At 38.7% G+C, this 26,008-nt stretch overlaps 1 protein-coding gene across 1 annotated transcript; it reads left to right on the plus strand.

The window, feature by feature from the left end:
* Nucleotides 1–221: 221 nt before the first annotated feature.
* nudt14 (nudix (nucleoside diphosphate linked moiety X)-type motif 14) lies at nucleotides 222–20,511 on the plus strand. Its single transcript, XM_026142379.2, has 5 exons — nucleotides 222–401; nucleotides 9,339–9,382; nucleotides 15,140–15,204; nucleotides 15,684–15,975; nucleotides 19,609–20,511. Exons 1-5 carry the CDS (start codon nucleotides 321–323, stop codon nucleotides 19,856–19,858), a joined length of 732 nt encoding a protein of 243 aa, XP_025998164.2. The 5' UTR covers nucleotides 222–320; the 3' UTR covers nucleotides 19,859–20,511.
* The last annotated feature ends 5,497 nt before the right edge of the window (nucleotides 20,512–26,008 follow it).

Below are 26,008 nucleotides of genomic sequence, written 5' to 3' on the forward strand. Positions count from 1 at the left end.
CTGGTGAGTGACATAGAATGTATAGTGTGCAATATTGCATTGTCCTTGGCTCTTTAGGTTAATCTAGACTAATCATTTAAAGATAACTGGGGCTAAGATGATGCAACAATAAAACATTGTTCTTTTCTTCTTTATTTCACATATATTTATATTGTTATATAAATTTAACGCCATTCATTTCACTCCCCCCCTTTGTTGTTCCCTTACTGCCAAGTCTCATGTCCTTTCCCGGCTTCCGTAGGCATTCCTTCACTGTCAGTTAGTGTGCGGGTGACAGACAACAGCGGTGAGCCTCCAAATCTAAGCTCCAAGTGTAAACTATGGAAGAGATTAACAACATTGAAGTGGTTCCGTGCACAGAGTCTGACTATCTAAAGCCGTTCAGGGTGCACTATAGCCAGGTGAGTTATTATTGAGTAATAACGGCTAGTAGATGCTGTTGGATGATGTAGGCTAACCCAACCCCCCCCACCCCCATTCATTTTTTTTAGCATAACATGAAGGCTAAGCCGACCTTAAACACAATCACTGACAGCAAAAATTGGCATTACATGCACCACGACGACCTAAAGAGGTCTGTATTTGGTCTGGTTTGAAACGCAGTTACCTCTGTGTTTTACGAGACAGCTAAGCTAACAGGGAGCTATGAGCTACCATGCTAACGGTAGCCTGCTGCTACTGCAGAGGGTTTTTTTCATGGTTTAACAGAGGCACATGCTTTATATTAGAGCGAGGAGATGTAGATGGCTCGAGTTGGTCTTTTTAACGTGAAAAGAGAGGGTTTTTTTTCGCGCTATTTGCACTGTAAAGACAGGCGAGACTTGTTGATCTCAGCTGTCAAAGTGACCCAGTCTGGTGGGTCTAGTAAGGTCGAAGGTTTTGAAAGTTCAGATGTGTAGAGAGCTAAGTTGCCCAGGCTTGTGTTTGAGCGACACTGAGTAGTTTTTCCTTTTCATATCCTTTCGGGATTTAAAGTGTTATGCGTGTGTTTGTGTTTTATTGACCTGCAAAAATGTGCAGATCATGGACAGAACATTGTGCAGAGAAACATGCTCCTACCTCAGATCAGCATCACTCTTTTGCATTAAGTTTCAATTAAGAAAATATAACTATAAGTCTTTTTGTTAGTATCAACGTCATGCTCCTGTCTTAAATATAAACCATAGTAGATGTGCCTTTATATTCAAACGCTTTAGTTTAATAAGGCTTACCCAGTTATTTTGAGTACCTAAATTTGGTTTTTCAGTTATCAAGCAATTTGAGTCAGCATTATTAAGAGATGCAGAGAGGAAAGGTTGAGATTGTTTGGAGGTGTGCAGAGGAGGGATAGTGAGTATATATTGAACAAAGGATGTTGAATATAGAGCTACCAGGTAAGAGGAAAAGAGGAAGACTGTAATCAGTAAGATTGGACTGTTACTGACCATGCCCAATAAGTTTCCTTAGTGAGGATGAATAGAAAATAAGTCAGTATATTTTTTGCTAATGTGATTACTAATTCTGCTTGTAGGTATTTTTACGGACTCTCTTAGTGGCTCATCATCAATTTTAGGTGTGGAAAAAAATAAGCCTACTTAACTTTTTTAGAAGCACTGCAGTTGTTACTTTCACTGCACCTGAACACATGGGAAAAAACAGGAGAAAAAAAGTATTTGCAAAAGGAAAGCTACTCCTCTGAGTTTGATTGTTTTGAGAGATGTAGCGTACACTGATGAAATGAACTGATAAGCTTGTGAACTGGTTTTGATTCCCATCCCCAATAAAATTTGGTTTCTTTGTCAGTGCCATAATGATATTCACTGTTTCTTCCTATCAGTTACAAATTATTCATTCAGTCATTCATTTAGTCACGCTGTGACTCAGATCATAGTGCCACAGTTATCTCACATTTTTCTGAATATGAATGCAATGCAGTTCAGTGAGGTTGAAATAGCAAGTGCTAATCTCCAAGTCACCTAAAAGAGGGGAAAAATGTTTATGCTCATGTTGATGGGATTCATTTTTTCTAACTAGACTTTGTTATTCCTAGTTAGCATTCAGGTGTAAATATGACTTAATCGTTTCAAACACGTCCTTGCTTTTGCAGCGCTTCTTGTGCAGAGTCAATTGTCTTGTAGGTCGATAATATTTATTATCCAAGGACATAGGTGTCTCAGGGGCTTGCGGGTGCAGTTTTAGTCACTATTCATCCATCCATGCCAGCATCTATCTATGATCTATCCACCTTTAGCTTCTTATCCAGGTGGTGGTAAAATAATTTAGGCAGTGCTGATTATCTCTGACCAAAATCTGATATTCATTTTCATCGTTTACCTCACTGCACTGCTTTATATATGCATCTTAAATATGAGAAGGTCTGGGCTTCCGAAAGTGTCCCCGCCAATGAACTTTGATTGACTTTTTTTAGGTTAGCCATTAATAATTTACTATAAAAATTGTCCTCCCACTAAAAGCAAAGTGTGATGACTGTGTCCCGATGGTCTCCTTGCAAAGTGAGAAGTGCTTCCTTACCCAAACACGGGCGGCAGTCCAGGATGAATTTATTTTTAGGTTTCAAAATATTTGTGCAGTTTCTCTGTTGCTGGGCTATGGATATGGTTGTGTAAAACCTGGATAGTGACTGTGGTGCTGAACTCATTCTTAAAACTTAGGAGCTGCTGCGTTACTTACACAGTAGATTATAAGAGCACGTTAATGACATCTGTTTCATGTAATTAGTACATGCCAAAAAAGACTCTTTTGTATATTTTGTTTTGGAAACAAATGAGAAAAAAGGGCTTTTAATTGGTACTTGCAGTGACAAATTGTGGTTTACATGTATGGAAGCTTCTTTTTTGTATTGTTGTTTTCAGTGTAATCCAAAAACTCAAGTACCATGGTACTCTTTTTGGGAGTTTGTCCCATTTGGGGTACACACCTGTGACAGCAGAGGGGGAAGGTTAAGCCTGTCAAGAGGATGGTGGAACGGCTAAAGACAGCAGATGGACAACAAAAGAGATGACGGGTGGACCCTCTGTGTTTCTCTCTCTGTCCTGCCTTCTCTTTCATTCTCATCATTTCTGCCTTGCACGTCAGGAGGGGCTGTTCAGAGACTCCCCACAAAGGCTTTTCAGTCATGCCGAGGGAGCATCTCTCCCACAATCCTTTTATGTTCATCTGTACATCTTCAGCTTTTGCTATTGGCCATTAACAGAAATCTACTCACACTCACAGCAACACACTCCAAAAGTACATAATGTCATGCATAAGAGACTCTCTGCATCATTAGTGTTTATTGGTGCTTTCTCCAAAGCAGGTGATTGTGCTCTGTTGACTCTGGGAAACCCCTCTTATGTTTGTCGCCTCGTGCTGACAGCGAATCACGAGTTGGTGCTTAGAGCGAGATAATTACCTTCTATTTATTCATTATAATGATTTGAATTATTCATCTAGAATTATGTACCTTGTGCGTCTTTCAGCCAGTGAATGAATATGAGATCTTTATGATCTTGAAGCGCACATTTTCTTACGTGAATGGTTATTTATCTGCTCGTGCTTGAATCACAGCAGTTAACTGATTGCCATAGTGATTATCTGCTTATAAATAAGGGCACAGTTCCAGGAGGATATAATTATTAAAATTATTTGTTCACAACACAATAACAACACGGGTTATCACAGTTTAAACAGTCTAGATTTAATGAATAACGGTTCCATCAATTGTAATTATTTCAAAATTTGATTTTACAGGTTTGCCATGAGATAAATGCGTTAAAGTATTTGATTTCTTCGATACTCTACGAAACTTTTCTTTCACTGAAAACACTATGTCCTTAACATAAGCACTATGTTATGTTCATTTAGACTCAATTTAGGCTAATGATGACAGAAGATAGAACGTTGGTGCACTATGGTCAGTTTAGTTGATCCAGAGAGAGCATCTAGTTTTTGTTCCCCTGTGAATAAGTTCCAGAAACTAACTAAAATCCACCAGAGTTGTCAAAAAAAAAAAATACATCAATACTGAAATATTAATCAGTACTAAAAATGTTACTATTGGATACTCAGTTGCAACAGTATTGATACCAACAGTGCTGTCTTGCCTCCTGCAGTTGGCATACAACTTCAAACAGTAGTGCTGGAGACAGATTGGCAGACAACCCTTCCTTCAGTAGCAGCTGAAGTAGTTGACATTCACAACACTTTATAAGGAATTTTGAGAGGTCAGTAAAGCTCCTGTTTCAAGAAGAATGACGTATTGTGCTTGCTTTATGGTACTACTTTTGTGTCTGGTGAGGCTTAGAGTTAGGAACACGGCGGTTGTGACTGCTTTAGCCTCTTGTCTGCTAATTCGTATCACTGACTTGGACTACTCAACCTTGTTCGTGGTGTTTGTACCTTTTGGAACATTTTTAATGGAAGTATCTAAATAAAATAATATGGCTCAGTGTGTGTATGGTACAGACCAGGCAGGAGGTTTGAAGTTCAGTTTGGTGATGGCACTGATGTATACTGGCCTTGATTTGAGGTTTATATACTCTCTGTGGATTTCACTGGAGGACACAGTCAGTTTGTACTTGGAAACTGCGTCCTTGAGAAGAAACTGCACATGCTGGTTTTTCCCCCCCCCCTGCACGTGTAGATGCTTTTTGTTACTTTTAAAACACGTTGACCGTTGTAATGATAGTCCTGCTGCCTTTGTCGAGACAGCAGGGTCAAACAGAGAGACTATAAATGAAACCAGGAAAAAAACTGGAGCGCGCATGATGAGACTCAAAGGGAGCTATTGTATTTGAGGATGGTAGTTAATTTTTTTTATTCTTGCTGCAGCTGTCTGCTTTATAGTCAGCATAGAAGGTGTGTGTGTGTGTGTGTGATGGTTATTAGACTTTAAGCACCTAAAAGATCAAGACCATACATCCCTCCCTACAACAGCCATTCACGTACGAGCCTGTCATTTCGGATGGCCAAAGCCAGAGGGACCACATTAATTTCAAGGTCCTGTGTAGCCTGCTTCTGCTTGCCTTGCTCTCTCTCTTTCTTTCTCTGCCTGTGTCTCTCTCTTTCCCCCCGTGGGCTAATCTCTCTGTCGTAATCTGTGTCGGCCATGATTCTCCATCTCCCCTGGGCCATTCAAGCTGTCCCCGCCTCCCCTCTCTCAGCAAGTGGCCTGAGTAATGAGGGGAACCCCGCCATCTGTGAGTGGTGACAGGAGACTAAAGAGGGAATGTGTGTGCGCTGACACATTCATGCGGTGCAGTTTTACCTTATGTAGTAGGTCACTGCTGGAAGATAAATGTGTTGTATCTACAGTGTTTTTAACAGTAATCATGGCCAATTAATGGTGATGTACTGTAAACAAACCCTATTCGAGGTGTTTGCTAGTCTCTTTGTGGTGCTGTCTGAAATTGCTGACAACATTAAGGTATTTCTTTAATCTTGAAATCCAGATGACTTTTGTTCTTTTTTGCTTTTTTAAATAGAAAGACCTTCTTGGATGTTATTTTTATCCTCACTGTTTCATAACCTTGAGTTTGTGTTGTTACCAGAAATGTCTGTATAGTAGTTGCAGCTTACTCTGAACTGATGGTGCACCTTTCCTGCACATTTCTTCTGCACTGAGCAAATTCAGAAGCCTTTAGATGCATTATTGACCACCTAAGCATTTTTGACTCCTTTTAGCATTTGTTCCAAGAGATCTGAAGGTTTTCTTCTGAAGGTTCAGTCTCTGTCTTAAAATCTTGCTCAGATTCTTCTTGTTTTGTGTTTCTGTACCGGGAGGTTGACCAGGTTGTTCTGGGGGTTCTCGAGATTATTCAGCTGCCTTCACACAGAGGCTCTGGTCCTGTGATAGATCTTGTTTTTGTACTTGGCTGTAGGGCCACTTTAACCATAACCTGCCGTAGCTGGAGGACTGGATTATAAAATGCCATTTTATCTCAAAGTATAGCTCTATTGTATATTTTAATGTGTCTGCTGTACAGCAATGCAATGTATAGCCTCAGTTTGACAAAGGCTCAGTTCTGAACAACATGGATGGGTTTAGGGGCCCTAGTGCATGCATTTGTAACCATTTACTTATGCAAATACCCTGCAATTTCCATGTAATACGTTCAGTGATGGCAAAAATACTCCGCCTCAGCAGAGCATTTTCCAGAGCCAAGCATTTTTATAAAGCAACAAGCTACGAGACGTGCATCCCTACCTCAGTCATGACAAAATGATTTATCACACACTCCATCACCATACCAGCTTTGCTTTCATAAGGAGAAGTGAAAGGGCTTGGTTTCATATGATGGCATGTAAAACACATATACCAATTTCTGACATGGAAGGATTTAGTGAGTAATTACACCCGCAGCATGTCTGCAGTGTTTTAATCACATAATATCAGGCCTTTAATAATGGCTGAACATGAGATTATGTATGACTCTCATTGTTCTATCTTTTTTTTCTTTTTTTAGTCATTGCAATTGGAGTAAAAATGTATTTTTATTTACAGCATTTCTGAGTGACTTCATTGCAGTGACTTTTTCACTCTTTCATGATCTTTTGACAGGAATTCCTCTCTTATTTGACACAGAAAATGCCTTCAGTTAATCACTGAGTGTTGCTATCTCAGCTTTAAAATAAAAGTATGCAGTAAAATTGCATATGTAAGTGGGCAGTCTTTTACTTGTGGAGCCAAATAAATGAACATAAATGTTTTATGCTTCCATTTCACACCAAATCAGGACAGTTAATGGTGCATGAACAGAATTATCCTGGCTTGGCTTCATGCTAAGGTCATGTGACTATGACCTCTTACATCATGCGCTGGATGCCGTGTTCTTGCAGTAGCTTGCATTTTGTTGATGTGCATTTTAGTTCCTTTGCTTAGACGCAGATTTACAGAGGGGATAGTAATGTAGTAACACAGCTATTGTACAGCGCAAATTATGATATTCACTTGTCTTCAAAATATTTATCAAGCAAAAGTAATCAACATAAGACAGAACTGTCTCCTAAAATGTGAGTTTTTTTTGGTCTTGTAAATATCATAGTTTTGAGTCGTATTGCTATTTTGTTTGTTTGTTTGTTTGTTTGTTTTTTGGTGAAATCCGTATACCTCTTTATGATTAATTATACCTGGTTAGTTCCAGCAGTCACTTGCCATTTGGTGAAGGAATATACATTTTATCTCAAGGGATTTGTAGTTCCCAGAGAGTCACTGACCAGTTTGTAGGATGGAGAGACTGGGATCTAAGGCATTGTTTTCATTCAGTCATCCATCTTTTTTCTTCCGCTTTATCCCATTTAGGGTCACAAGGAACACCCGGACAGGTCGCCATTTTATCACAGGGCTAACACAGACAGAGAACCACATGTGCTCACATTCATACCTATGGGCAATTTGGAATAACCAGTTAACCTAACCTCACTAACTGCATCTATTTGGAATATGGGAGGAAACCAGAGCACCCACAGAACATGAAAATTCTATACAGAAAGGCCCCAGCCATTTAGTTACTACGCTACAGATGAAACCCTGAATGAATGAATGAACTTTAAAAAAAAAAAAGAAATGAGTAACTGATAATATGGGTGCTAAATAAAGCCTCTTCCTTCCTTCCAAGCTTGCCGTTCTCATTTCTTTCTTCTTTTTTTTTTTGGGGCTGATTTTGTTTGTGGAACATGCTTTGAAAGGAAATTAACTTCCACACAATCAAGTAGTTGTGATTAAACTTTTCCCTTTCAGATAGAAATCTTTAAATTCCATATTGCAGCTTTAACCACAAATCATGTTGCTACAACAGCAGTTATGTTGTCTGATTGAATCAGTGAAATTAGCCGTACCACCTCCCTTTTTCTTGGGTGGTACTGAAAACAGCTCACTAACACACCGTGTGTTGTAACTGGGATAAGCCTGTTCTAGTAAAACTGTCATCCCTGCGTTTGAAAGAGCTCGTAGGTGGAGAGGAGGTGCAGCCTAAATTTGAATCAAGGCCATATTTCTTCAGGCATAGAAAATGTAGGCCAACTTTACCATATTTAAACAGCACTGGATGCAGAGATAGGAATATGCTAGGTTAATGTGGTTATTTCACACAGGGAGAGCTTGTTGATGGTACATGAACCAATTATTTAAATGACAAGTAAGAAGTCAACCTTTGGCAGCAATGATGGCCTCAGGTCTTCTTGGTAATGATCCTATAAGCTTGGCACACCTTTTCTTTGGAAGTTACTCCTGCTTTTTCAGCTGTTTTCGGAAAACAGACGAAAAAACGCTGTTTTCCATTACTCATGTAATTATAGCTTTGATGAATGTTGTTTTCATCTGCCCGACTTATTCTTCAGTGCCACTGTATTGGCTGAGTAAATGCTGGAAATAGACAAACATTTTGGTATTATTTCACCTTGAGTATTGTAGCATTAGGTCATGCTAGCTTTACACTGGCCTTGCTGTATGTAGAAAGCAGGTTGACCTTGAGCCTTATCCTGACATTTTGACCCATGTAGCTAAATGTAGCTTTAGGAATTCAGTTGATTGAAGCAATGACATGTATTGGCCAATACATGCTAAAAGAAGTGGATATGCCAGTTTTTATATTTTCAAAAAGCAGCAAAGCTTAGAGCATGTAGCTTTCCATTGAACAAATTTGGCTTTATACATTTCGGAACAAACTCCTAAAATCTTTTCCAGCCATTTTTAATGAAAATAATGTAAAAGAAAGGAAACCAAACTTTCAGGATGTTAGCTCATCATTTTACAGATGAGAGTCACATGCCAGACAATGCATGTGTCACAAGCTATAAATTGAAGCCCTGTGATTTCTGGAATATTTTTGTCTGTCTTTTGTGTGGGTAACACACCTCCTTTGCAGCTTGATCATAATTATACAGATGGAAATTTACTGAAAGAGTGAAGCTGCCTGTTATGCCAATGTGCTGATGTGTCCACAGGGCTTTCAAACACAACAACTTCTGTCACTTAAGGGTTTTATTGTTTAGTTATCGGGAATCTCTCTCTGCAATTGTGAGGCAATTGCAAGGCATAAAAAGAAAACACGTTTTTCGTGGTGCTTTTCTTTTGCTTTGCATCTGCAGATGTTTTTATTGGGTGCACTTTTTTCAATAAGACAACATTAATTGTGCAGCAAATATTCTTGTTAACCAAATGAGAGGGGATTTGATATCTTGTCATGCAAGTCATATGAAATAAAACAGGTTATAATACACTGATTGCAAACTGTAGGCACTCTTTATCTTTTTAAACACTTTGATTGATGCAGCTGGAACCCAGCAGTGTTTGAGAATTACTATGAGATCATACTTTTTTTTAATTTATGGTGTTTTATTGTCATCTTATTTCTACGCAGAATGGTACAAAGAAATCGTGGGACTTCATGCGGACCCATGACAGGTAAAAAACACTTTCAATTTACTTTTACTGCTCCTGTCCTTTACTTGCATGTATATTTACTCAATACATCTTATTGGCAAACTAAATGGCTAATAAATAATACCAGACTACACAGAAGAGGTAAGAAAACATTAATGTAGCCTGAAATGAGACCTTGACACACAGCATTGTTATTGTTGAGAAATTGTATAACATACATGTTTATGTCAGGAGAGGTTATTCAATCTCGAGAGCTTGTTTTAAACATAAAGCCGTGCTCAGAAGTTTTCTCATTATTGGCAGTTTTTTTCCATTTGTCGATAATGGCTCTCACTGTGGTTTGCCTGAGTCCCAAAGCCTTAAAAATAGCTTTGTAATCCTTTCCAGACTGATAGATGTCAATGACTTTGGTTCTTACTGGTTCTCAGGTTTCTTTAGATCATGACAAGATTTGTTGCTTTATAAGAATTCATAATTTCACAAGTCGGAGCAATAACATTTTTAACGTCACTGGGATAGACTCAGTTTTGGGATTCCATTTCCGAAGTTTAATGTTAGATTGCTTTATTCATTCCAAAACCTGTTTTGATGTGTGTTTAGCATCATTCCAGTTGTGTGCAAGTTTCAGTTGTCTAACTGTTGAGTAAAGCTTTAAGAATTTGGAGGTAGTTCTCGTTTTTGATTATTACATCCACTTATGCAGTGTATCAGTACTACAGGCAGTAAAACAACCTCAGAGCAAGATGCTACCACCACCATGCTTGGCAGTCGGTCCAGTGTACTTAAGTTTAAAAGCCTTTAGTCTTCCACACATACCTCTTGTCATTCTGGCTATGTAAAACGGCAGTTTCCAGACCATGGTAGGCTTAAGCCTTATTGGTTCCTAGATTGCTCCTGAACATCCAAACCAATTTCCTCTCATCTGACTTCTCTGGTATTTTTACACCACAATGATCTGGTTTCTCTTAAAAATGCATTGTATTTGGAGGATCGTCAACCTTAACACACCTTGTTTTGAAGAAAGCAGTGCCATGCAATTATACAGGGAAAGTGGCAATAAATGTCTGAACTTTAGTGGGGCTCTGTAAGAGAAATATCACACATTTGCGTCAAAGCCGTAATTCCAACTCGCAGTCTGCCATAATGCCCTGAGGTAAGTCTCGGGTTATTTCAGCCCCATTTTGTTCTCCTAATGACCCCAAAGAGAAGTTCTTCTGAAAAATAGTGCCACAGAGGGAAGAAGCAGTAAACCCAAACCTGCATTTCTCTACCCCATGTGGATATTGCGAAACGGGTTATTCCCCGTGGGGCATATATCAAATAGACCCTGGATTGTTTTGCATTTTTGTGCAAGTGTGCATAGCATTTTCTTCTCAGCAGGATGTTGTCTTTCAGAAGAACTAGTCAAAGATTTGAAAGACAGATTTTTTTTTTATCAAAGGCAACATTAGACTAGAAGAGACTGTAGTCAGAATGCTATGAGATGCGTTATTGAATACATTTTTTTCAGCTTGTTTCTAAAATTCTTATGAAGATGAGTTTGTGGCGACGTGCACAGTTATTCATCTGCTTCATAAGCATGCACATTTACCAAGATTTGCGGTTATTTGATAAGTGGCCTCCTGGGGAAATTACAGTAGTTAATAGAAATTTCATTTACCAAGATTATTAAAAGGTCTTGACAGTACTGCATAAATAAATACAATTAAACTGTAAGGTTAACTGATAACCTGGGTTTTCATGATATTTCATGATGTTTCAAGGTGTATCTGGTTCACAGTCTTTGCTTTTAGCTTCTTCTGAAGGATCCCAAGGGTTTTCCCTCACTATGTGGATTATCCACCTATTCACATGTATTCCACATGTTATGGATTCATCTTCTTGTTGGACAGGCCTCACCTCTTAAGGCCTGTCAATATTTAAATATTGTGACAGTTGGTTGCTACTGGACATTCCAGGCTCTATTTGCCTTGTTAAGCCTTTAATGCATTTGCCACCCATGTGTTTTTCAATCGACTGCTGCATATCCTTTGCTCTCATTGGTAGTCACTTCGATTGCTCTAAGATGGGAAAAATTTACCTCTGTACCTGTCCATATCGTTTTGCCCGGGGGTTATTTCTCCCGTTGTCACTTGAAATTGCTCAATGTAATTGATATTCTATGGGCTCTGATTGCCACACAACTGCTAATAGCTCCGTGTGTGGATATTGCCTTAGATATAGTACTTAACTCTGCACAAGGGGAACAATTTACTCTCAGTGTAAATACGACAGTTGACTGTAAAATGTTCAGTGGCTTTTGACTTAGAGGTGCAGATCGTCAATGCAGGAGCCAAAGATTCTGGAAGTACATGCTTCATTAGCTGCCACTTATCTAGAGCAAGTGCTTACTTTGTTTGCACAAGCAGGGTTTGACCTGAAAACTACAAAAACACATGAAACTGAATTGCTCTTCCATGGGACACATTCAGACACAACAGCACAAATTACTTTATAGGTGAGTCATGGATGACAACAAACTCTGCAACATTTTTAACAGAATTAGTAATAAAGTATCTGAAGAGTATATAGTTTTACCTCTTTAACTTATTTAAGAAACTGCTATTTCTATAGAGCTTGGAGAGCGTTAAAACTTTACAAAGCTAACTGAAGTTTGCATATTGCCTTCTGAGAAAAGCTACCTGACTGTAAAATCACACTTGACTGCGTGGAAATGGTTTTCCAAACAAGACAAACATAAAAACTACACTCTAAACTATAATTTAGATCATTCATACTTATGGTACATCAGCTTCATGTCCTTCTTTGCCTGTTTTTATATATGTGTATTAAGATGCTTGCTGATAAACCTTTGGAAATAGGAGGTTTCTCATTGCACAGGTGCCATTCTTATTGGTTTGTAGTCCTTATTTATAACAGAAAGCTTCACATAATGAATCTGAGAATAAAAGACGCCCAGAGGCAACAGAAAGGCAAAGATAAAAATAAAATGATTACTGTGTTAAACCCTTGTTTGTTTGTTTGTTCTAATGCATTTTAGCTTGCTGTAAGTTTTATTAGTTCGTAATGTGGCTCTGTTTATATCAATAAAGAATTTGCATCTTATAATTCATTTAAAAAAACATTTAAAAAATGTAATATTACGACACTTGACTCATTTAAACCAAAGCTGGTAAATGAAAGAAGGGATGTGGTTATGTCCTTGGCTCCGATCTGACAGCAGAAGATGGATTGTGTAGCCTTTAACCCATTTTTTTTTTCTAGTGGGGCTTGGGCCAAATAATAATATCCTTAAACCATAAGCTTTCTACCAGTAGTCACCTTAGTCCTGCGTCTCATACGTCTGCCTTAACCCAGATTTCCCGCTGTTCAGCCAGATGCCCCAGAGAGAAAGCTTAACCGTGCATGAAAAGTCCTGAGTGTCTGTTTAGCCTGCTTCTTGGTTTAACTGTTAGAGCTCCTTTTTTTCACCAGGAAGCAGTAGAAGAGCAGTAATGGTGTGTAACAGCACTATAAGACCATGACTTGCCACAAGGGACAGCTCCAATGCCTCAGGCCTGTGACCCACTTTTTGTCTACATCCTCCTCACTTGTGTCTTGTGAGGTGATATTGCCCTACAGCGCAGTCTTCTCGTGTATATCTGCAATCAGCTTCAGCAATATCAGTGTGAAAAAGAAGCTCTAGAAAGATGCAAGGGAGGAGGTGAAAATGGCTGTTCTGTGTTCTCAAGGTGAGAGCAAACAATGGAGTATGGCGAAAGGAGCTGAATAGATAAGTCGCAGAGTTTGCTCACTGGATCCAGATATGAATCAAAGGCTTTTTAATCAGTAATAGAAAGATGGTTGACCTTTTTCTGAAGCTGTTTTCAGGGCCATGAGATGGTATATTTTATGCAAATTTATAAGGATTTATAAGTTAACCCCACAGTTAATTCCAGCTTTGATTTTAACTTGTTATTGCTGGAAGTGCAAGTTCAATTCTGCAATTTTGAACACAAAAGTGTTTTGAAAAAGGACCCAACAAAGCAGCAAGCATGTTTGAATTTGTAAAAATGGCAGTTAATGGCTGTCATAGTTTACAGGCCTGCTTGCTGCTACATTTATTACCTGGTGTAGTCTCCTTTACCTTTTTTATTAACTTTAAGTATGCACAGTAGAGGTGTTTTTAATGACTTTTTAATCGGTGTGTGCTATGATCTGTGTTTGTACCAATAAAAGTGAGGTCTGTAGTTACTTTTCCTTTGATTTAATGCACACTGTAGGGACTAGACATTTGTTTTCACTGAAGGTTAAATGAGGTAGTGGATTCAATAAAATAAACTAAAAAGGGAATGATCCCGTTTTTAAGAAGGATTAACCAGTCAGCTGACATTACACATGTTTGAAAAGGCAAAACTGAAAATCTAAAACGCAAACAGACATTAACCAAGTATCAGCCCAGGAGCTGCAGCTAGGTGTTGTACCAGCAAACTCTTGGTTCCTTCTTTCCATGGGAAAGACAGGGCAGGGCTTCCTGCTGCCTCAGACGCATCCGCTTTCCCAACACAAACCCCAGGCCTCAAGTCGCCACAAACAGCAACAGTCAGACTCTCACACACATACACACAAACACACTCGAGCGGTGACCCACCTGTGCCTATAGAGCTCTTTGGGTGCCAGTGGCGAAGCATATCATGCTGACCTTCCTTCTATTTTATCTCCATATCCTGCTTGTTAAGAGTCATTGTGAATATCAGCAGTGAAGCAAGACTCTTATTTTAGAAAACTGTTCATTTTGGCAGACCATTTTATTTTTAGTGGCATGTTATTTTTAGGTCTTTGTAACAGGAAATGTCTAATACAAAGGTTAAGTCAGGGGTATGATCGTTCCGTTTGTTTGTAGGTTATGATTTTTGTTAAACACTGAGATGTGTGTCTCCCTGAATGACACAGAACTACATAACATTTTGTATATTTCAGTTTCTTTTCCCCAACTTTCTTTTTAATGTTAGTAAGGGTGGATTTTCTTAACATGGGCGTCTCAGGCAGATGGCTTTTTTTTTTTTGCACAGAAGCCCCACACACCTGCTTTTCACATCTTCCATTTGTGAAGGGTAACCAATTGGACGAAGGTTTATTTAAATGGAGAGTCTCTGAAACAACTCGTTTCAGACAGAGGATGAACTGAAGGACTAAGACCCAGTAGACGATTAACCAGGATTAATTATAAACTGCAGAATCAAGTAAAACTACTTTCAAGTGGATGAACATTGTAATGGAAACCAGACACAATGAAACACAGGTATGATTGTTTAGCCTCAGTCACACAGACATAGCGACGAGAAGCCCCCCCCCCCTCACCAAGTAGCATCTTGCATTAAGTTTAAAGTCATGACATTGCTTGTGTCGTGCAACAGCTGTGATGTCACTATTTATGGTAGCTTTATACTGGTTTTTGAGAATGTGCCAGGTAAAGAAATTTGGTAGAGTAGTAGTTTTTACCAGGCGGTCTTTTGTTTTCAGGAAGTCTAAGTATTGGTTGTCAACTGGCAAAAACCAGCGTTTGGACCCGACGCTTGACCACCTTTATACATGAATCCAGGGTTCTTTGACTTGTGCATGTTTTAGACTGGTGATTCCATCACAAGGGATTTAAAAAATGGTTCACCACTGACTTATTGCTCTCTTGAACTTGACGTCACTGCACCAGTGATGTGTCATTTTGGCAGGTAGAAAACATGTCCTTTGAGAATAACATTTGTTTAACTCTGCCTTTCTCCCACACCCCAATGTCTGCAGTGTATCTGTGCTGATCTTCAACACCACCTCACACTGTTTTGTCCTCGTCAAACAGTTCCGTCCAGGTAAGTTTTCTTTTTCTGTGTTCACAAAGTGGCACACCAAAAACACTGCAGTACAGTTTATTCAATTTCATTATGTTCACCAATCTAGATTAAGTTTGGTATACATCCTATGGACATCCTGTGCATACTTTTTATTCAAATGAATGGAAGTAACAATACAGACTCATAAATAGACTGCAGGAGGTCCCATTACGATGCAACCTAGCCTCCTTTGTTAGTAGTCACCAGACTTTTCCACATTGGCGTTTATTAAATTCAAGGACACCTGGGCACTGATTTATTTGTTTTGTCCGTTTGTTTTGCCATTTTTTTTAAGTATTTATCTGCAGTGCAAAATGGGACTTTATTTTAAACCTTGAGCTCACGATAGAATTTATCAGACAATAAATGTTTAAAGATTAAAAAGTAGCCATTGCAGTTAAAATGAGCTTTTTTTACCCGAGTGTATTGGCATTTTCTTCCATTTCTCCCACCATCAGCTGTATACATGTGTGAATGGGAAAAAGCCAAGACGCAGCCACCAAAGTCTGCTGAAAAAACTGAGGAGGGTGCTGCAGAAGCCGCGACGGAGTCTCAGGAGGGCCAGTCAGCCTCAGAAGGGGAGAGCTCTTCTCAGTGGCTGCCTGCCTCTGCGGGGGTCACCTATGAGCTCTGCGCTGGCCTGGTGGACAAACCTAACCTCTCTCTGGAGGAGATCGCCCGCCAGGAGGTGCTGGAAGAATGTGGCTACGATGTGCCAGCTTCCAAGCTGAAGAAGATTACTTCTTACAGGTTAGTATTTTGGGTTTATTGCGCATAATTCAAAAATAATTTACAGCTGATGGTTTGTGTTAGGAGCACTCGGTCAAGGTCAAGGTCTTTTGTCAAGTATCAACTCAAATCACAGGAAAGTCTCAGTGCAATGTTTTTCATTATCTTGTGTATCTTATCTACTTTAGTCACTCCCACTGGATTTCTTGTCCCTTAACAATTAATTTCCTATTGTCCTATTTTGTTATAATTTCCTTTAATTATACATTCTGAACTTCCTTGTGCAGCATTTACTAGGAAATAACCTACATTTGCAGTGTTTCAAACTTTTAAATGATATATACTGTAGATTATTGGAGCACACACACAAAAACTCCTGTCTGTTGGAAAGGCTTGGGAAAGCTTTATGGATGGATTTTAAAAGGTGCCAGACTGAAAGTGTTAGTCAAATCATGTGTGCAATTTTCCTGTGTGATGATCTGCCAGTGAATAGCAAAACCAGTGCTCCCCTTATCCTGAGCACTGGGAGTAAAGTGAGTTCTCAAAATTCACTTGGAAAATAAAGTAAGAAGACTTTTTTTTAAAGACTTAAATAACCAGGCAAATATTATAACTGTTTGCCATTTTACTCTTTCAGCTAATAGGTACAGCCATTGAAAATGAGCTTAGTCTATAAAAGCTGTCACTGTTGGATTGGTATATGATTGTTTATTAACCTCATCTAAATGAACATTTTTCCACTTATTTTTTCACTAGCTGCGTGAACATGATAGGTTAGATTATATCCCAGCTGATATGTAGACAGGGCTAATATATCAGCCAATATTAGCTGACATATCTGTTAGAGATGGCACGATACCACTTTTTTATGTCCGATACCGATACCGATATCATAAATTTGGATATCTGCCGATACCGATATGAATCCGATATAGTGTTTTTTAATCAACAAAACTGTTTTTTAAAATATCTTGCTGCATTTTGCAAGTCTGCAAGTTCATACTCAAGTTTAAAACAACAACTACACTAAAGCTATTCTGTTATACCTGTATACAAAAAAAATATTTCATAGTTCAGCAATACTGATCAATCTAATAAACTTAGACCTACACCATCCTCCCTATTCTGGTATTTTAAAGAGTACTTAGCGTAAATATTAAGCAACCTAACTAATAGGGTTCCAACTCCCAGCAACAACAAAAAGAAATAAATAAAAAATAGGGAACCACCCCTCACACTCCACCTCATGATGCTTAATCGACGTAATCAACCTTAATTTGATGCAGTGTGAAAAAAAATGCACAGAAATCAATTATTTTTCAAGAAATATTAAATAGATTCAACATCTTTCTTCAACAAAATTGCAGACTGCACAGATGGTAGCTTCCCAAAGTAAAAAGTACTATAGCTTACTAGGGTATATATATTAGACTTAATAGTCACTATATACAGTAATTGACTTCTATTCATTTTACATCAAATTAAAACTTTGGGTGTCAGATAATTATTTATTAAAAGCTCGACATTTTAAATGAGAATAAGAAAGAAAAGTATGTCTTTGTGCCCCCTTTTCCCTGTTCATGCCCTATCGGCCCCCCTGGCTAAACTTTGCTAGATCCGCCCCTGCACAGTTACCAGCCTTCAGCTACGTAGAAAAAGATCCTGGTGTAGAAAGTAATATTAAATAAATTCTAACAACAGCTGATCAAGCTTAAACGTTCTGCTGTTGTTCAGCCGCTGGTTTCCTCTTTCTGGTGCAAAGTGGGCCAAAAACAAACAAGAGACACGGACTCGCGACAGAAAAGCTGACAAACATTCAGAGATGGACTTACACACTTGCTTTACTTCTCTCGGGGATAACTTTGTCGGAGATGAAATGCCAGGTTGCTAGCGAAGCTCCACATGCTATCCAGACCACCGACAGGTCCGGCATGCCACAGCTGCTCTATCACGTGATGCATACTGCTCCGACTGCTAACGTTCTGAGGTGAGTTACGGCGTGTTGCAAGTTTTGCCAGGTGCTTTCGTGATATTTAATGGATCGGATTACATTTTTTATTTTTCTCCGATATCCGATCCAGTAATTTAGGTCAGTATCGGACCGATACCGATACGTAATATCGGATCGGTCCATCTCTAATATCTGTATCTGCTTTAATGGACAATAAATAAAAATGTAAAAACATAAAGACGAGAAAGGAGGAACACCCTTCACAGCCATGCTAGTGGTGTTGATGTTACATAGATTATCCACCAGAGGGCACTCTACAACATTCCTGTTGGCAATACTTGTTTGGAAACGCAACAACTCTCTCATCCGAGAGTTGGGCAGAGCGTAAACGATTAGTCCATCACTAGTTATGACACTAAAACAAGATTATTTTTAAACTGCATTATCATAATATTTTAGACTCATAAATACACATAGCCAATCCATTTATGCTTCATGTGTTAAGGCTATATCGTATTTTTTTTTCAAATCACTAAATATCGGTATCGATATGGGTCTTAAAATCATATATCAGTCTGGCTTTAGGTCGGATCATTCTTTGCTCTATATATGAATGTTTCTTGCTGTGATTTGGTGCTCTTTCACTAGTTTAGTCTGTAAAAATGAAAAAAGTGCCTGACAATTACCCTTACAGTGGTTTAATAGTGCATTAACACTGTTTGGCAGTAGCTCAGAAGAGCACCTACTGATCAGAAGGTTGGTGGTTTGATCCCTGATTGCTCCAGTCTGCATGCCCAAATATCTTTGGGCAGGATACCAACCCCAAGTTGCTCTCCAATTGATTCACAATCCAGTGGATGCACAATCTGATGCTTCCATTGGATTGTGAATGTTAGAAAGGCATAGAAAAATTGCTCTTATGAATGGGTGAATGATGCATGTTGAATAAAGCGCTTTGAGTGGTCAAGTAGAGAGATTTATAAGAACATTACTTAACAGTCTTTGTGACAGTGCAGGGTTTTTTGTATGGTTTGTTTTTTTTGGGGGGGCGCGGGGGTTGGAGGAAGTTCTGAAATTATAAACTAAAAGTGCACAATTTATATAAGTGACCTGGAAATAAGCATTAGGCAAGTCATCCATCTTTGTCCATGTATTATTAGCTGAGTAGAGCTTGAAGCGGCAGTGAAAAGACCCAGGAGACGAACAGTCCCACATTAGACAGCAGCAGCTGGACAGCTTTGAGTGATGACTCTCATAAGGACGCTTTTGATATAGCTTACACACCACCTCCAGCTCTGTTGGTGTTGTCTACGACCATTGTTGTGTGTAGGCTGCTTCCATTATACAGATGGGGATCACCTTAACCCTCATAACACCTATGAGGGTGTTTCTGACAGAAGTACTCAGTATACTGAAGCGCTCTGCTAATAGCAGGCAACCTGAGGGCACTGTCGCCTGCGGCAGAGATTTAATATTTTATTGAAATGCTAAAGAATTTATTGTTTTTACACCATATGGGGTTTTTTTTATTATAAAGAGTGAAAGACAGATTTACAGAATTCATATGTGACTTTGTTGAGTTCTTTGTTTTGGTCTCTAAGAGTGTTGTGTTGATACTGAAGCACCAGCACAAGACACTCAGCCCTGTTTAAAAATGAAAGAAGATGTCCTTTTAGATTTTTTATTTTTTGTCTCTCCTCCAGGTCGGGTGTCGGTGTAACCGGTGCCAAGCAGACCATGTTTTACGCTGAGGTGTCCGATGACAACTGCGTCAGCCCAGGTGGAGGTGAGCCAAAGGAGGGAGAGCTTATCGAGGTGGTCAAAGTCCCGCTGCACGAGGCCATGACGTTTGCCTACGACGAGCGTATACCCAAAACCATGGGCGTCATTTTTAGTTTCATCTGGTTCCATAATAACATGTCTCCTAAGTACAAGATCTCCACCAATGTGTAACTAGTATTAAAATAAGCCCTCTTTCTACAATTTATTCCAGATTAAATCAAACACTGGCCCAGCACACTCACTCCTCCCCTTAAGGCTCTTCATCCTGTATTGCCTTTTTGCTTATTGGTACATGATGAAGGGTGGGCCCCTTGTCTTGTTGCCAGCTGGTATCTTTAAGGTTTGTCCTATTAGCTTTTTTAAAAAGACAATTGTTTTATGTGGTCCTAGTGTTTTTCCTAAATACAAATATGCCATAGCTGGTTGTCACTGGCACTTTTTCTCTTCTTTTTATACGTAAATCATTCATTTACTGTGCCATTTGTTATCAGTGGCTGCATATCACAGATTTCATTTGCCTGCCCTTAATTAAAGGAATGCTCCACTGTTTTTTTTTATTTTATTTTAATGTAGATATTAAATATTATCTACATGTTAGTGTTTTTAAAATCAAAATTTGGTTGAGAAAAAGGCCTTTAAAGTTCTTTAAACTTTTTCTCCATTGCTAGTTGCTTTAGTAAAGAGAATTTAAAGCTCCAGTATATATTATTTTATAATACTGTAACAATATTGTATTTTCTATTATTATGTGGAAATGCCTCAAAACCAGATTGGAGGCCACTGAAAACCACTGTTCGACTAAATTAAACCCAGTTTCAAAATTATTTGTGGTCAATGCACTGTATTTCCGTTTTCACACATTTTCGCACATGATGAGAAGGCTTGCAAGTGAAAATATTCCTCTTTCTCACCTCTGCTACATTAAACACAGCTGTCAGTATTCATGATTAACCTCTAATGTGCCGCTGGTTACCTTCAGTTTGCCAGCATTTCCACTGAAATCTTGAAAGCATTTTTGCTTTCCTGAAAAAGTCTGACTGTGACAATGCAAAGCACATATACAGTAGCTACTTTTTGCACTGTTTATAATGTAAAGATAGATAGATGAGGTTACAAAAAAACAGTGGAGTATTCCTTTAATCCATGATCCAGTAATGCAAAAACTATACTAGTCAATCATGGGGCCTTGTAATGATTGGGGTATTCAGGGATGCCCCATTTAAGTTCTGAATCATAGCCTTCAAGCAATACTTACCTAAGTACTCCAGGCTGAACAATCGTAGTATCATTGAAATCAGCCCTTATCCTTTTCATCAAATTCTTCGTGAAGTCAAACCAGTTAACATTAGCAAACACTTACCTCTGCGCAGAGGGCCTCAGTTTAATTAACTCAATTGCGCTGAAGCACGATCGTGATTAAAAGCAGCCTATTTGTAGTTGGAGACACTTAAATCCACTTCTGGTGACATCTTCACACTGCCGTGTTACAGGCGTTTTCAAGCCTGTAGCACATCAGTGGAGTCTCAGACAAACAACAGTTTGTTTCGTTTTTTATTTTGTATGTTTGTTTTTTAGAGTTTTGGAGGAACTCAAATGTATACTGTTGCGGACATGATGTCTTAAGGCAGTAGCCTCTATTTTTCTGATTTTTAGATTGTTTATTTTTTGCACACAACATCAAAGTTACATTATGAACCCATAAATCACATCAATATTAATTAGAAAAATGTTCAGAAAATGTAACCCATGTGAAAGTCTGATTTTTATAATAATTCATTTGCAAAACTCACATGCTGAAAACCATTAATGCACAAACCTGCTCTGTCTCTTATTGTATGCTTCTGTACACTACATGCAATTCACACTAAGTACCTGCTGTAAACATAACATTTATTAAAAGTTGATTGGAGAATGCTTTTCAGTTGTCACTTATAGGCCTAGAGACTAGTCACCGAACTGTGTATTCCCTGACCAGTTGGTGAGTGATTCCTCGATGTTGTTGCCTTTTTTGTGATTGCTTTCATCGCTAGCAAATTGTTGCAGTCGCCCTTAGTTTTCATGGAAGACACGGAGATGAAAACACTAATTGACCACCAAGAATCTGAGAAAGAAAAAGTGGACTACATCCTGGACACTGGGAGTGGTCCCCTTCAAAGTAAAAGTTGTGCCTTACCGTTTACACCAACATCTTCCAAAAACCACAACTTTTACTCTGAAGACCAAGACTATCCATTTGTGTTTACATTGGACTCTTCACAGTTTCAGTACCACTTTTCGAACAGTTTTCAGGTGTTGGCAATATGTTACACACTGTATACCTCTCTGTAGCCGATTTCACCTCACAACTAGCAACAGCCTCTAGCAACCACTCGCCTACTGATTAAGAAATACCCATTTTTCCCTAGTGACCAATTATTACCAACAAGCCACTGACTGGTCTCTTGTCAGCAGCCTATAGAAACCTTAACAATCAATGGTTGCTGGAGTGACCAGTGGTTGCCAGGCTCCTGCCAACCAGTCTCTTGACTTGTATGACTGGACCCTTAATGGTTGAAGTGGAAAGGGAGGAGCCGGTGAACAATTTTCCACCAGTAGGAGCAGGCTAAATAGTCGCTGCGCACTATTTAGCAAAAAGCAACCTGTTTTTTTTAGGCAGTGGATCTGCATTCGTAGCTTGGGTTGTTTTAGTGTAGGCAAAACTAGTTTTAGGTCAGTGATTTGTAACTTGTAATGCTGCAAGTATTGCGACAGTTCGAGCTACCTGCTACTATAGTAGTTCTCTGAGTGAACAGCTTGCCATGTTCAAGTTGAAATGACAGTACCCTGTCAAATGTCACACCCTACACAAGTAGGTACTTGGTTTACTACATCAAAATTAATATTCATAAGTATCAGAAAATGAGACGCACCTCTGAACTCACAAAGTGATTCTCAACAGCAGCTTCTTAAAATCTCAGGTCCAAATAGTCCAATCTTTGATTATATTCAGAGTGGATCTCTGAATGTGATGATGACCAGCATGTCTGTTACTATATTTTCACATTTCAAAATCACTTGCAGCTTCACTAACTAGGCAAGAAAGTTATCACTAATACTATAAAATGTTAGTGTTTTTCTTCACTCAAAAAGGGCTGGTACATCATTCATTATTTAATATGTGAGGAAGAGAACCACCCACCTTGTAGTTTTGTTAACAAAAAGTACATATATAGATGTACAAAAACCGAAGCAAAGCCAATACTGTCTTAAAAAATTCACCTTCAAAGACACATTTCATTATATTAACATTAGTACAGTAATAATAATAAGAGAACTACATTTGAAACAACCATTAATAGAGTTGAAATCCTTATGGTGCACCTGCAGAAATGTTTTTTTTAACTTCAGAAATGCAATGACTGAGTACAGATAGTGACAACAAGCTTAAAGTAATGCAGTGTAATATAACAGTAAATCCTATATTATATACAGCCACATTTCTGTACTTATCTCTGTAGTTTGGGGGGAGAAAATAATATTACTACTAATAGCATTACAGACAACATTGTCCAAAATCAGCACCTCTCTGAAAGAAGAGCACTTTCAGCTTTAGCAGCCAGGTGCGCATATGAATAAATACTCTAGGTTAATATGAACAATCAGTCTAGCATTTTTTTAAATGCTTTTCAAGCACCAAGAACAGCTGACAATCAAAAGTTCAACATTAATTTTTCTTTAAACCTTATGCTTCTTATTCACTTGGTTTATGTCTATGTTTGTGAGGCTCTTCTCCTCTACATACTAAGAAATCAAGCAGAGAGAAGAGCATAACTTTTGGGCATATCCCTATAAGTGTGTCATGGAGCCACCTGAAATTCCGTCACCCGCGCAGATTAAAAAAATCAAAGGTTGTATTTTATTCCACACACTGACGCAAACATTTGGGGAGTAACTTCCACCCAAATAGCTTAGAAAAATATGCATAATCCTAAAGCCATAAATATAATTTGTTGAGCTTCTTTGTCCTTCGTCGACCATGGATCATTCCTCGATGTGCGATTGTAGAGTTTGCTCAGACTGCTTGAAACATTTGCTCAATAGGTTCATATTTTCTCTCTCAAATGCATTTACTTTTGTGAGCGTGATATCGGGACACTTTGGAAAAATGTGGAAAGCACCTTTGGAAAACCATGAGATTACTTATTAGTGTTACACATTGTACCCCTAACAAGACTGCTGTATGCTGCCTGACCAAGACAAATTTCAGTATTTTGCATTGATGACAACGTGCACTTGCCGTGGGCTTGTTTCTGTAAGGTTAGGGAATACCCCAGCATTTATTTCCATCCAGAGTTCTATTAGGATTTTCCAAAGGTTTCATCATTGATGATGGGAGAGTCAGACTGCTGTATAAAACCTTCTTCAGCAAAGATTCTCAGTGTGGATAAAGCGCTCTCCAGTCTGCCGTACCCCTCGAACTTCCCATTCCCATTATTGGGAAAAACCTAGTAATTCAGCGCCTCACCCATGCTCGAGGTTTCTTCCTGTTAAATAAAATGAGTTTTTCCTTCCAAGTGGCCAAGTGCTTGCCCTCTGTATTATTTTAGGCTCTTTACCTTACCTTACCTCAAGCAACTCGAGGCCACCAATGTTGTGATTTCGCAATATATAAATAAAATGGAAGTTAATTGACTTCAGTAGCTTCAGGTTGTCAGCTGACCTTTTTCTTGGGGCACGTAATGTTCTCGAACCTAAACCTGACCAACTGAAGCAACTTCAGGTCATAACGCTGATCCCACAGGATGTTGTGTGGTAGGCATTTCACCTGCCTGTTCTTCCCCAAATATTCCCATCAATCTGATGACCTTTTTCCATTGCTCCAGAGTCTGATCTTCATGCTCCCTAGCAAATATAAACCTCATTTAAGCCACGTTTTCTTAAAGCAACGTAGCTTCCATTGAGCTCTCAGTGTGCACTTAGAAATATTTACCTTCACTGTTAAACATATCCTTGATTTCTGCTGTTGATCTGTTTTAGTAGTTTCACCATGTAGGCCAATAATTTGACCGTTCTGAAATGGACTAATGGCTTTTCCACAACCGCAGAATATCTTCAAACATGGTTGCTTGAGAACTGCATTGGTTAGTGTTGGATAATCTGTTAGCAAAAACATATTCATTACTGCAGTAATAGGCTTTTATGTGTTTCCTTAGTTACATTCAGATGTGACTTGTTTTGGCCAGACAGTGTATTATATGTTGTAACATCATAAATTGCTGTTAGCTTTCAGAAGTTACTCAACACTTCTGCAGTCCCATTTCTCTCATATGACAATCGTACAGCCCTTTGTTTTGTTTTTTTAAGGTCAAAGTGGATCTCAGCACTTGTTGTTTGGTTTACTGGAGAACCTCAGTGAAGGATTTCCAATGGTGCTCACAGTTTTCCATTGTCTTGTTCTCATCTAGTATGGTGGAGTATAATAGAAGTATCACACTTGTGTCTAGAAATAACTCATGAAATGTGTTAGCCATGAGGATTCAAGGCTGGAAGAAAAAAATATTTTTAGAAATGTGTTTTACCAGTGTTTGCTTCTGATTTGGCTCAACGCAAAAGCCATTTTAACTTTAAGGCCAGTCTGTAACTTTTAACGTGCCTGTCAAAACTGAAGAGCTGCACAGTGACTTCTCTTTAGGCTGAAATAGATTTGTTTGTTTGTTTGTTTGTTTCAGGCAAGTATTATCAGGTGATTATTTCCTAACACTTTCCCTTCTAGTTGTTAAGAGTATTTGGTGAACATTGCTGAGGATTTGCAGCAGCATTATGACTCACTGACTGAAAATAAAAGTACCGTCCATGCGGGTGAATAGCAGCTGCAAAGTGGGAAGGATCGTGTCAGATGTCTGCTAATGTGATTGATTGGTGCAGAGAATTCGGTTGCCAAAAGAAGCACAAACAGAGTGGTAGCACTTCAGGTTCAGCTGGTTCGGCCAGCTTCAGCCTGTATTTGAGTTATTTTAGTTTTGTTTAGCCTGTGGAGTCAAAACGTATTACGTATTCTGTGTTATCAGGCCTGCTGTTAATTTTGTACTTAGGATTTTTTTTCCCCATTGATTTTTTTTTTTAATCAGCTTTTGTGTAATCTTATTTAGTTAGAAACAGCTGTGTGTTTCTGTGTTAAACACACATCTTTTGAGTGTAAAGGCAATCTCTGAGGTCTTTTTTTACTAATTCAACACTGGTGACTAACATTATTCTTGGAGACTTATAGGAAAAGTTTCACAGTTTTGGAGGAATGTGGTTATTAGCCCTTTTTTTGGCGGAAATTAATTGCAGACTGATGAC

This window comes from Astatotilapia calliptera, chromosome 15 (genome assembly GCF_964374335.1).
Source record: "Astatotilapia calliptera chromosome 15, fAstCal68.1, whole genome shotgun sequence".
In the NCBI taxonomy this organism is placed as follows: domain Eukaryota; kingdom Metazoa; phylum Chordata; class Actinopteri; order Cichliformes; family Cichlidae; genus Astatotilapia; species Astatotilapia calliptera.